We start from the raw sequence: 14,090 nt of genomic DNA, 5'->3' as shown, positions 1-14,090 counted from the left end.
CTATTATCTAATTTGCATCATTCTAAATAGGCTCAGGAACTGCTGATTGGTGGCTGCACATAGATGACTCATGTTATTGGCTCATCCATGTGCATCACTATGTCTTCAACAAAGGATACTAAAAGAATAAAGCAAATTGGAATTTTTGTTTTAAAATTGTATTCTCTATCTGAATTATGAAAGAACATGTTTGTGTTTCATGTCCATTTAAGACCCGATTGTTCCTCGAAAAAGTCCAATACCCCTTACTTGTGCAGTATCTGGTATTTATTCAGTCATCATAAACATGGCCTGATTGTCATTTAGATAACATTGTGGTCATTCTCATGGAGAATGATAACGGTTATACAAAAACCAGCACTGATTGACTAAATGCAAGATTGTAAAAAGCACTGAGATAAGGGGAAGTCTTCAGGGACTTAGATACAGGTAATCATAGAGGAAACAAGTATATTAATATAACAGTGCTAGTTATACAAATCTGGGGAATGGGGAATAAATGGATTATCTATCTTTTTAAACAATAACAATTTTCAAGTAGACTGTCCCTTTAACTCTTCTTACCCAATGTTGAACCCTAAGCCCTGGCTTCCATGGACCCAGTTGCAATCTGGTGGTCTAGTAGCAAATTTATAGTTGCATGAAATATTGTGTATGTCTAAGGGTATCTGCAGTCAGATGTTTACCAAAAGATACTTCATTGCATGGAGCAAATTTTGCTCTGAAAGTTCAAGAGGGTAAAAAGAAGCTTGTCCTCATTTTCTGTAAAAAATTAGTGTGCTTGTATAATCAGCCTCAGCATGGCCTCTGTAAATATTCAGTAAGGGCAGCTAATATAATCAGAGACCTCTGTAATCAGATAATAGTCAGAAGAGTGTCTGGCCTGGGCTATGCGCTGCAGAACCATGCTCTGATCTCTTGCAATCACAAGCTCTTTGATTGGAGAAGCATCCTGAGTAGATGGAATAAAAATAGATCAATTGTAATCTGGATTTAGTGGGGGCAATGAGGTGAAGGCTCTGAGTTGATCAATAACAGGACACTAAGGGCCAGATGACAAGAGGAGTGCTAAATTGCGCTTTCACAGCGCGATATTTGCGCTCAACTCGTAATACCAACGCACGCAATGTAGACACATATAAATATATATACACATACATATTTAGACATGTACTGTATGTATCTATATGTTAAAGCCTCTAACACCTAAGACCTCATATCTTTGAGCCCTAATAACTTTTTTAAGCAATATTTTTTAAAATATTTTTTAATTATTGTAGCATAAATTCTGATTGCCCTCACGAGTTCGCAATCCCTTTCAACTTGTGATACGCCGCACACAAACAGCCGCGATAACCCTGATATCGACTGCGCAAAACTCGTAATCTGGCCTTAAATTAGTTTACTGTCCCTTTAACAGGCCTTCCCTTCGGGCAGGGCAAGAGGGGCACCAGACCCTGCACTGTCACGAGTGGTGAAGGTAGAAGAAGCTGAAATGTACACGCACCCAGCATTTAGTTTAGGAAGAAGTGTTTATGGTATCCGGAGAGGTAATATATAGTGTTATGCTTTTATATAGGACAAACTGAATGTTGGAAGAGGCAGCAGGATATACAGGAGGAGGGGAATTAGGAAATTGGTATAGGGGCCCCACAAATTTCTTGTCCAAGGCCCAGGCAAATGCTAAGGGTGGCCATGATCTTTAACATTGTATTTCAACTATTTATTCTTGTGATTAAGCAGCCATTTTTCTCCTGACTTAATTAATATGAACATAATGAGTTCTACAGTATTCTGGGAACAAATACGTTTCTTATGGCAAACTCTCATCAGAGAATGACCTATGAAATGGCTTTTCCAGTAACAATATAAAACTGAACTGCAAGAAAATTAGTCCTGCATTTGAGCACATTATCCCAAGGACAAGAACGTGCTTAACACAGAATATGTAGCAAGACTAAAAATCACACTGCGCTAGTTAATTGCAGACATTCCATCCCTCTACATCTGATTACTTTATTGTTTTACACATACACATTTATACACGCATGCAAACACACACATATGTGTATATATATATATATATATATATATATACACATTTGAGCCATTCCTTTGTCATATACCATATTCCTTTAAAACAATGTTAACACCATTTTTTTGTTTTTTATAATAGAAATACTTGACATAGCATTGTTCTTCACTCAGAAGAACATTTTATATATATAGAGCTATATAGCTATAGATATATGTATTTTAAATATAGATAGATGTATATACCGCATTTTTAATAAAAATAACAATACTATTTCCAGTATTTAACCCACCTTTGGCTTTAGTGCACTTGGCTTAGCGTACCTTCGGGTTAGTGCACAAGCAAAAGCCAGAACAGGGTTTTGTAGCTCACCCCATTGAAGTCCATGAGGAGAATCACTACCACACTATCTGTCCTCCAGAACATTTTACTTTTAACTAGTAATATGAGCAAAAAAAAAAAAATAGGATCACTATTGATTTAACTTGGACGGTGTTAGTGCTCAATAATGCTAATATTTTTGTGCTCCACTTGTAATCAAGCCCTATGTGTTTAACCCCTGCAAATGGTTTAAACACATAGGTAATGTACCACAAAGGAGCTACAGAGCACTGCTTGTCCAGAGTTGAAACTGCCACTGATCCAATCAGCCGTGCTAGTTGTTCAGCTGGGTAAGGTGAGTAGCGTTGCTGCTTGGATCAGTGGCAGTTTAAACACAGCATTGCTAACAAATTAGAGTATGTCATTTTATCACTAAAATGGCCCTTTACAGGGACATGAAACCTACATTTTTTTATTTTGTGATTCAGATGGAGCATTCAATTTTTAACAACTTTGCACTTTACTTCTATTATTTAATTTGCTTTATTCTCTCTCTATTCTTTGTTGATGGAGAAGCATTGCACTATTGGGAACAAGCTGAACCAATGACAAGAGGCATATATCTGCTGGCAACAATTATTAGCTCCAATTGCTGCTCTATGACTGCAGAGTTTGCAACACAGTTTCAGAAACAAGTAAAAAATAATTTACCAGTACAAATTATTTACTTGATTAAATTTGCTCAATGAATATATATTTTATTTTATTCTATACTTAGCATTGTACAGTCTTTTTATGTTACATAGGAAAAGCTGACTCATACAAGAGTCTTGTTTTAGTTGTTGTTCTAATTCAGTACTACAACATAAAAGTGGTGTGAAAACTGGCCGGTAGTGTACGTGGTCACATATGTTTTTCCAAGAACCCTTACGCATATATTTATGGGAATGTACATGATTTTCAGTACTGCTAACCTGTACAACACGTGTCTGGACTTCAGCATTCCTCAAAACCGGGCAAAATTCTAAAACTGTTTTCATCACAAAACTATACACTTATTCCTGTGGGGTGATGACTTTATATCTTACATTATTGTACACAGAATCATAGTGTGTGCCTCTTAAAGGGATGGTGTACTGTAAAATTGTTTTCCCCTTAAAATAGAAGTAGTATAGTCTTTGTGTATTTTGACACAATCTTGCTACTTTTTATTTTTTCTGAAAAAATAGTGAGATGTGCAGGGGGCAATTATTTATAGAATATGCCAGACCTGGAGGAGAAATTTCAGCCAAAGAACGCCCCTGTTCAGCCCACTAGCAGAGGCATGGAAACTCATTTTACAATAAGGAAAATAATACACCATGAATTTCATGTTGTATACACAAATTTCACAGAGCTTTTTGCATGTGCAGTGTAGTTTTATTACAATTTCTACTGTGCGTGTAAAATCATTTCTTTCCTGCACAAATTCAATAGAAATTTACATTTTTCTTATAAAATAAAGTTTTTGCAGAACAAATTTCTTACGATTTTTAATGTGATTAAACAAAACATTTTTTTTATTATTATTATTATAATAAGTTTTTTATTTCAGTATTTCATTTATTCATTTTATAAAAATTTTAAAAATAATTTTTTTGTGATTCCTATTGTAATGTATGCCTCACCCTCACATACATAAAATCATAAAAACATCACATAAATCTATGAAGTGCATCTAATTGGGTGGTTTTACTAACTTTTAGGAAATTGTGGGCAGACTTATTCTGCATATGGCTTTTATCTGCCGTTTAAATCTTTGGAGTCTATTTAACAAGGGACGAATGTCCCCTGTTCCCCTTGTTTCCGCGCAAGCCTTCAGACTGGCCAGAAACAGGAGTTAAGAAGCAGCGGTCTTAAGACCGCTGCTCCTTAACTCATACGCCGCCTCTGAGGCGGCGTATAGCAATCCGCCTGATCATGTACGATTGGGCTAATTGACACCCCCGATTGGCCGCAAATCTGCAGGGGGCGGCATTGCATCAGCATTTCACAAGAACTGCTGGTGCAATGATAAATGCCAACAGCGTATGCTGTCGGCATTTATCGATGTGCGGCGGACATGGTTCGCTATAGCGGATCATGTCCATCCGCACAATGATAAATGGACACCTTTATTTCTATGTTTCAAACAGCAGCTATTCTTATGTGGTTGATAGAAATCAAAGCCAAAAGTAACCTGTGGTTTATACTGTTTATAAAGATGAAGCTTCCATAATACATGTATAGATTAAAACCTACCGAGGTCACTTTGCGGTAGATTTGAGCAGCGTTCTGACATTCAGAGTACGGATATTCAGATGTAGCCATTTCAAGCATGCACATTCCAAAAGCGTAAACATCCACAGCTTCATCATATTTCTCCTCGTACATCTCTGGGGCCATAAACTCTGGTGTACCTAAAAAAGAACCAAGAAAAAGCAAATATTTAGTACCACAAAACTCAAGAGTAGACAGGAATCTTCAGTCCATATATTTCCGCAAACAATATGAAAAGAAATCTATTAAATACTAACTCTGTTTATCATATAATTATACTAACACAGTTTAACTTTATCAGTAACTACGTACTCTTGCCTGGAATCATATTCTCCTCCAGATATTATAATATACAAACTGTCTGTGGTGATATCCCCCACTTACTGACCCTATACAATATCTATTCTGTCTGCTGAGTTATTGCTAATTGCACAGTCTGACCATAGGCCGTACCTATAACACTCTTTGCAAAGGAAGCACTTTTTAGAGTAGCCAAACCCAGGTCACCAATCTTCACAAAGCCGGTGGGTCCGGTGATGAAAATGTTGTCGCATTTGAGGTCTCGATGGATAATAGGAGGGCTACGCGTGTGGAGAAAGTGCAGGCCTTTTAAGATTTGGCGGCTCCACCTCTGTAAAACTTTTAATTTCATCTCTTTGAACCTCTTTAAGTAGCTGTTGAATAAGAAACATGCAATTTTAAAAAAGGCTTTTTTTTAAAAAAAATTTGAGTAAAATGATTTGTTTATATCCAGAAAGCACAGTGTGGGTACAAATTAGGTAATGTCATAAATATAGACTCCAGCTACCTAATGCTATAAACAAAAACACCTAAATATCAGCGCATATGTTTATGAAAATTAAAGGGACATTAAACCACAAATTTTTCTTTCATGATTGAGATAGAGCATACAATGTTAAACAACTTTCCAATTTACTTCTATCCTTTGTTGAAAAGCAGGAAGCACGTGTCTTCAGTACTTTATGGCAGCAGTTTTGCAACAATGTTATACATTAGCAAGAGCACTAGATGGTAGCACTATTTCCTGTCATGTAGTGCTCCAGACATGTGCACACTACTACCTATCTAGATATATATTCAACAAAGAATAACAACAGAACAAAACAAATTTCATCATAGAAGTAAATTGGAATCTTTTAAAAAAATGTTTTCTCTGTCTGAATCATGTAAGAAAAACTTTGGGTTTCATGTCCCTTTAATGTATAAATAGATGGATGCAAGAAACTGTAGCAGAGCAGTTCCTGTGAAATTTTGGATATTTGAATAGGCTTTAAAATCAATTAGTTTCTTAATTTGTACTTATGATGGAGGGTTTTCCCTTTTTTTTTTAAATCTCAATGAACTGTGAGAAATGCAAAAAGGACAAGGCTAATTTAATTCACTGCTTATGGTTATGCCCCAAATTACAAAGATTTTGGAGAATGGTTTCATTCTGGGCTAACAAAATTTGCAAAATGCAGTTGTTACTACAAGCAGAACATGTTATATTCTTAAGTTTTAAGAAAACAGAAGTAATAGAATGTAAAACATTTATAGTAATGCTTATAATTCTAAGTAGAAATTTGATTTTAAAAGGGTGGAAAAGCGAAAGGGCACCCTCACTTAAAATATTGAAAAATATAGTACAGAAGCAATTCTTGATTGAGCAAAATGATATTTGGGATAATGTTGAGGTAAATGTTAGCAGGTTTTTTGAAAAATGGAAATTCTGGATTAAGAACCAAGATAGAGAGTTCCAGAGAGAGCTTATTACAAGGTTTGAAAATACACTGTATATAATGGAAAGTAGGCTCAGAGAAGAATGGATATGAATGTATAAGGGGAAGGGGAAAGAAAGTTAGGGGAAAGGAAGGAAAAGGTACCAACTCCTCCGATATAAAATATTGTTTATGGTTTGATTATTGATAATGCACTTTCTTTTTCCTTCTATCTGTTTCCTTTGTTTGCACAAATATACCTGGATAAACATTGTATGAATTATGACAAAGTAAATGTCTGTATAATTATGTTAAACTACTAATAAAAATTAATTGGAAAAAATAAATAAATGTGTGGGTAAAGTGTTAATGTGATCAATATTATTAAAATGAACTTGTCCATTTTTTTTATTTTCCTGTATAGTGTGTAAAATCACCGCAATTATTGTATTTCAGGTGGAATTGTTAACAATTATTTCATCCTTAATTGTACAAAATAAGCGTAGACCAGTTAAAATAGTTACATTATTCTGCTTGTAGCTTTCTCGCATGTGTAATTTGTCAATAAATAAAAAAAAATGTTTAAATCTCAATGAACTAATTTGTGATAAATATTTTATTAACATAAACAAACAATACCCTGATCCCTATTTAGCACATTTAGCTTATTAAGTTCTAATGGGTAAATTATATTGTAAATCCTCAGTCCTCACTTTATATTGCCTGATATAAAACTGGCAAATATGCAATTACATTACCAGTATTGCTAAGGGTTTTAACACTGGGGGCACTGAATATTGCAGTGAGGATCCAAGCCCATCCTAAGCGTCAACACCCTGTCTCCCAAGCCCACCCTAAGCGTCAACACCCTGTCTCCCAAGCCCATCCTAAGCGTCAACACCCTGTCTCCCAAGCCCATCCTAAGCGTCAACACCCTGTCTCCCAAGCCCATCCTAAGCGTCAACACCCTGTCTCCCAAGCCCATCCTAAGCGTCAACACCCTGTCTCCCAAGCCCATCCTAAGCGTCAACACCCTGTCTCCCAAGCCCATCCTAAGCGTCAACACCCTGTCTCCCAAGCCCATCCTAAGCGTCAACACCCTGTCTCCCAAGCCCATCCTAAGCGTCAACACCCTGTCTCCCAGATCCCTTTATAGGCCTCATCAGGTGAACAAGAGCCCGGTTGCTAGGTATCCATGATTTAACTCAGGTATGGCCAACTGGTGGCCTATGTGCTACACATGGCCCTCTAGTGTTTTAGGCTCCTGGGAACAAGCAGAACTAAGAATGTGTGCTCTGGTGAATTCTGCTGTATGGGCAAAAAAATAGTGCCAGCTTTATCTAAACCTGGCCGGGCCTCACTAGACATCTTTAGGAAATATATGCTTATCGGTGCGTTTAATAGCCAATAAATTACATGTGGCCCATAAAGCTTCTGTAATATTGATCTACTGCTCCTCATGTTTAAGGCAATTGACCAATGCTAATTTAAATGGGCAACCCAGTATTGTAAGTGCCAGTCAAGTAAAAGTTATATAAACAAACCGGACTGTTTATTAATAGGGCCTGCTCTGAGGTTATATGGGGATATAACTGACAGGAGCTGAAGGCAAAAGAGGTCTGATCTGAGGTCTGATATGGCCACATGATAGGAGCTGCGGGGCCATTTGTTCTGAGCATGATCCCACACTATTATATTTGTGTAGCACAGCTGGCAACATTAAATGACTCCCAAATAAAAGATAAAAGTAGAACTTAAAGGCAGGGCCGTTTCTAGAGAATCTGGCTCCCAGGGCAAAATTCCAAAATGCGCCCCCTCACAGATTCTAAAGTCCCCCTCCTAGACCTTGCATGTCACTCTGTCATTTAGAGGTCAGCTCCAAAGTAGCAGTGCACTACTGGGACCTAGCTGAACACATCTGGTGAGCAAATGACAAGAGAAAAATGTGTGTTACAGCCAACCAGCAGTTACCTCCTAGTAGTGCATTGCTGCTGCTAAGGATATGTACATATGCTTTTCAACAATGGATACCAAGAGAACAAGAATAATAGAATTGTCTTAACATTTTTTGGTGTATCCTGAATTATAAAAGTTTAATTTTGACTTTCCTGTCCGTTTAAATGTGTCATTTTTCTACTAAAATGTTTTTTCCAAATATATTGATATTATATAAAAAATATCTTTATATCTTTTACTAATTGCCATTATATTTATACTTTTCTTATAGCTATGCATATTTATTTGTTTAATGCATATCAATCCCTTTAAATTCTTATCCAAAATGTATCTACAAAACTTCCAATAGACTTTAAAGATGAACTTTGCAGAAAAGTCATCAGGTAATATTTTCTAAAGGATTGCAATATGTCACTGGGTGTATTTGTAACATATTTAGGGGTCTATTACAATTATTTAGAAAAGTTATAAGAATTTTTTTTTTACAAAATTTACTATTAAAGTCTATGAGATTTTTTGCACAGCTGTAATAGCTGTTTGTTCATTTTTCAAATATACTATACACACAGGCAGTAATAGACAGACATGCACACACAGACAGTAATACAGAGATATGCACTCACAGACAGTAATAGACTGAGACATGCACTCACAGACAGTAATAGACAGAGACATGCACTCCCAGGCAGTAATAGACAGAGACATGCACAGACAGTAATAGACAGAGACATGCATTCACAGGCAGTAATAGACAGAGACATGCGCTCACAAGCAGTAATAGACAGAGACATGCACACATAGACAGTAACAGACAGAGATATGCACACACAGACAGTAATAGACAGAGACGTGCACACACAGACAGTTATAGACAGAGACATGCATACACAGGCAGTAACAGACCAAGACATGCACTCACAGGCAGTAATAGACAGAGATATGCACACACAGACAGTAATAGACAGAGACATGCACACACAGGCAGAAATAGACAGAGACATGCCCACACAGGCAGTAATAGACAGAGAAATGCACACACAGGCAGGGATAGATAGGCATATACACACAGGCAGGGATAGATAGGCATACACACACACACACACACACACAGGCAGTAATAGACAGAGACATGCCCACACAGGCAGTAATAGACAGAGAAATGCACACACAGGCAGGGATAGATAGGCATATACACACAGGCAGGGATAGATAGGCATACACACACAGGCAGTAATAGACAGAGACATGCACACACAGGCAGTAATAGACAGAGACATGCACACACAGGCAGGGATAGATAGGCATACACACACAGGCAGGGATAGATAGGCACACACACTCAGGCAGTAATAGGCAGATACACACACACAGGCAGGGATATGTAGCCACCAATAAGCAAGTGCTAGCCAGGGCGCTGAACCTAAAATGGGCTGGCTTCTAAGCTTTATATTATTGCTTTTTAAATAAAGATAGCAAGAGAATGAAGAAAAATTGATAACAGAAGTAAATTAGAAAGTTGCTAAAAATTGCCTGCTCTATCTGAATCATGAAAGCAAGAAAAATTGAGTTTAGTATCCCTTTAACCTGTGGATAGTGAGGAATCACATCCACTACTAAGAGGTCATATCTACTATGATTATACGTATATGAGGGTTTCATGAACCACATGGGACACAAGTCTTAAACGGTAAAGCTGAATACAAATTTGTTAGGAAGGTTAATAAGGCTTTTGTTCATTAAAGTGTTGAAAAGACTTTAAAATACAATCACTACATGGGTGTATCATAAACCCCAGAAATATAGGTCTTCACCTCAAGAATACGGAAATGAGGGTTAAATATTAAATACGTATTTATCTGTGAAATAAAAAATAAAATCAAGACAGATGTCAGGATTGCCAGTGTACCATAAAGAGGCCATCTGTAAAGAAAAGCCCGGATGACAGCAATGGAAAGAGGTCACATATGACTCCACTTGATAGGAGTTCAGGAGGTGAATGGTAGGACAAGGAGTGGGGGTTAGAGGGGGGGGGGTTTAAAAACCCCTGGCAGGAAATAACGTCAGTAGTTTGTTCAGGAGCAGCACAGTAGGAAGAGTTTCCCGCCCTCCCTCCCTAAGTATTAGCTAAGGTGGGAAATTTTGTTGCAGCAGTGGCGGGGTGCTTACTATGGTCTGTTGAGGCTTACGCCTGATGGATAATGGCTGGTACTTGGTGGTCTAACAGAAAGGAAGATTGATGTAAAACAAGCACTGAGGTGTTAAGTGTTGAAAAGTTAAAATGTTAAGCTGTTAATGGTTTGGTTTAATATATAAGCTGCTGCCTTTTCTATCCCAATCAGTTGGTGTGTTGTTTTTATTGGTGGATCGTTTCAAAGAATGACTTAGAAATGTGGGGTCACAATTATTAGAAATTGTTAGCATTTTTTTTAATCCTGTATTGATAAAATAAAATATCTAGTACCTTAATGGTTTAAATATTACTAAAGACCTTTTTTTGTAGAATCCTTTAAACATGGACATCTTCATTTTCATTTTATGACCGTCTATAGTCCATAGATTTACACTTGTCCATCAGCCTTTCTGTGTCGACCAGAGAGGTATTTCTCTGAAGATTACAATCAGAGGATTTTACTAGATGTCAAGGTAAACCTTTGTACAGCTAAAGTTAGTGTCTCTTAAACATATGTCATAATGGATCAGGTCATACTGTCAGATTTTAGAGTATTTGACCAATATATATCACAAAATAGTTTTAAAGCACTGATTCTAAAATCCAGGGATGATATTTTTGTATCACCATAACTTTCTTTGAAAATGAACAGTGGGTCAATACTAGCTATTCAACATTACAACAAACTTTAGGACCAAACATTTTAGAGATAAGGCTTTACTTACGTCTTCAGTGTGCCTGACGTCATGAGTTCGGTGACCAGTACTATGCAGATTTGGCCCTTCACTAAACATTTCCAGGAATCATAAAATCTGACAATGTTTGGGTGTTGAAGTCCTTTCAGCATTTCCACTTCCTCACTAAACCGCTGACGCTCTGCTTTTGTTAACTTCCGTGTCTGTAGACAAAAATTTAAAAAAAGAGATTGGAATCTGATTATTTCACATTATTCCCTATTAATCATTAAAACTAAAAGTCTCCTTATAAAATAAGAAAGCCCAATTCTTACCCACATTCTTGGTTTTAGGGTTATCCCTACTGGGCAATGAAGCAGGACAACTTGAATAGATTTGGAACCCCTCAGTTTACACATTTTCAAAACTATCAATTTCCACCTAATTTGAGATTAACTTTTTCCATATGATCTCACTGTTACGAACATTACAAAGAACTATATATCTTTAGGATCACTATATTAACATCAGCCACAATACCTTTCTTCTGATTATATGGACATGATCTGATTTTTTTCATTTATATAAAATTCCTCACTTTCATCAGTCTGTTCAATTCTTATAGGACTGTTGTTAAACATGTCAAATGATAAAAGTATCCATAACCTCTAAAATTCTAATATCACTCTTTTGGATATGAGGTTCAACTCATACCAGGCCATAGTCAGCAGTCTCAAAGATGACACCAGGGTCTATTTGTCCCACCTGGTCCAATTATACAGCCAGTCCTCTATGAATGGACAGTAAACTTTAAATTAGAACCCCCCTAGCTGGTGACATTCAACCATCTTACTTTATTCTTTATACTGTTATACTCTAAGAGCTTCTGAAGGAGTGACTAGTGTCTAGGCTCAGTAGTACATGTGTCTGTATTTAGATACATATAATGATTTTTGTGTCTGTTCTGTGCTAAATCTGTTTATAGAGCAAATTACAGCTGTGTGTGTTTTGCATTAGATATTTTTATACAGAAGGAAGTATTAGTCCTGGAGTGTGCTTGTTCTGCACAATTTAGGAGAACATGAAGAGTAGTCATGGACATAGTGGTGTAGTTGATTTTTGTGCTGCCATAGGCACTGGGAAACCAAAATAGCCCTAACCCCAACAATTTTGGGTAATTATTGATCTGTAATAAATTGATCAATACATTAAATATTTGGAGTGCATAAGAGTGTGAAGAAGGCATCATGCCATAGAACTCCCCCACTAAACTTACTGCTCCACCCCTAAATCCTGCTGCCTTAGGAACAAACCTAGTTGGTCTAGACAAAAATATGTATATAAAGAGGTCAGGTATGTCTTATCTGCAGAATACTATGTGTATACTGAGGTCAGGGCTCGGAGTGTGTCTGATCCGCAGTATACTATGTGTATACTGAGGTCAGGGGTGTATATAGAGGTTGGGAGTGTATCTGATCTGCAGTATACTATGTTTATATAGAGGTCAGGAGTGTGTCTGATCTGCAGTATACTATGTGTATATAGAGGTCAGGAGTGTGTCTGATCTGTAGTATACTATGTGTATACTGAGGTCAGGGGTGTATATAGAGGTCAGGAGTGTGTCTGATCTGCAGTATATTATGTCTATATAGAGGTCAGGAGTGTATCTGATCTGCAGTATACTACGTGCATATAGAGGTCAGGAGTGTGTCTGAACTGCAGTATACTATGTATGTACAGATCTGCATTATAGTATGTGTATATAAAGGTCAGGAGTCTGTCTGATCTACAGTATAATATGCAATATAGAGGTCAAAATTATGTTTGATGTACAGTATACTATGTCAATATAGAGGTCAGGAGTGTATCTGATCTGCAGTATACTATGTTTATATAGAGGTCAGGAGTGTGTCTGATCTGCAGTATACTATGTCTATATAGAGGTCAGGAGTGTATCTGATCTGCAGTATACTACGTGCATATAGAGGTCAGGAGTGTGTCTGAACTGCAGTATACTATGTATGTACAGATCTGCATTATAGTATGTGTATATAAAGGTCAGGAGTCTGTCTGATCTACAGTATAATGTGCAATATAGAGGTCAAAATTATGTTTGATGTACAGTATACTATGTGAGGTCAGGAGTGTGCCTGTCCTGTAATACATTTGAATCACCATGAGTGTTTCTGCACATTGAGGCTATGAGTGAGCATTTCCTGTAGCATATGTGTGTATTCTACATATATCTGTAGATGTTGCTGTCTTGGTGAGTAACATCTGTTTTATGTGTTGAACTATTGTCACATTGATAGGCCTCACCCTCTTTTTTGTTACTCAGCTTTAATCTATACTACTATCACAGCAGACATCACACGGGTCACATTTATTATATATTATTTTGCCTTTAACACTCATGAAATGTCACTGTACCAAGATTTTGTAAGATTTACTATGTGAGGACCCCCTCTTCCCTTCTTAAACAATAATAATCTTGGACAACAGGCACCAGATTTACAATTTTTAACCAATGACACATTCTTTCTCCTAAGCACAAGCATTTAATATATTTTCATTGTATTTTTCTCTGATAAACAATTGTTAGAAAAAACAACAACTTTTAATCAGGTTATAATCATTATGGGCTAGATTACAATTTTACAGCTAACATCGGTAGAAGTAATTTTTTTGTGCTCACAAGTTAGCGCTTACATTACAAATAAAAAGTTAAAATTTTGCACCCAAGTGAAACCTGGTTTGCGCTAACTAAAGGACTTCGGATATTGTGACCGTGTTAACTTATTCTCCCCATAGACTTTAATAGAGAGCGCAAAAGAAAAAAGGATGTACAGTTATTGATCATGCGCTAACCTGACACCTTATGAAATCTACAGTGCTATACCTGACAGGCGTTATTAACA

General features: G+C 36.8%; 1 protein-coding gene across 1 annotated transcript in view; it reads right to left on the bottom strand.

The window, feature by feature from the left end:
- The window catches only part of WNK4 (WNK lysine deficient protein kinase 4), a 247,970-nt gene that overhangs the window by 90,517 nt on the left and 143,363 nt on the right, over window positions 1-14,090 (bottom strand). The window contains exons 2-4 of the mRNA XM_053699477.1: window positions 11,224-11,396; window positions 5,108-5,328; window positions 4,637-4,794 (exon numbers count right to left, since the gene is read on the bottom strand). Of these exons, the coding sequence (XP_053555452.1) occupies window positions 4,637-4,794; window positions 5,108-5,328; window positions 11,224-11,396 (552 nt within the window). The remainder of the gene's footprint in view (window positions 1-4,636; window positions 4,795-5,107; window positions 5,329-11,223; window positions 11,397-14,090) is intronic.

This window comes from Bombina bombina, chromosome 1 (genome assembly GCF_027579735.1).
Source record: "Bombina bombina isolate aBomBom1 chromosome 1, aBomBom1.pri, whole genome shotgun sequence".
NCBI lineage: Eukaryota > Metazoa > Chordata > Amphibia > Anura > Bombinatoridae > Bombina > Bombina bombina.
Note: the sequence above shows the minus strand (reverse complement) of the source record. Positions and strands in the feature narration are given on the sequence as shown.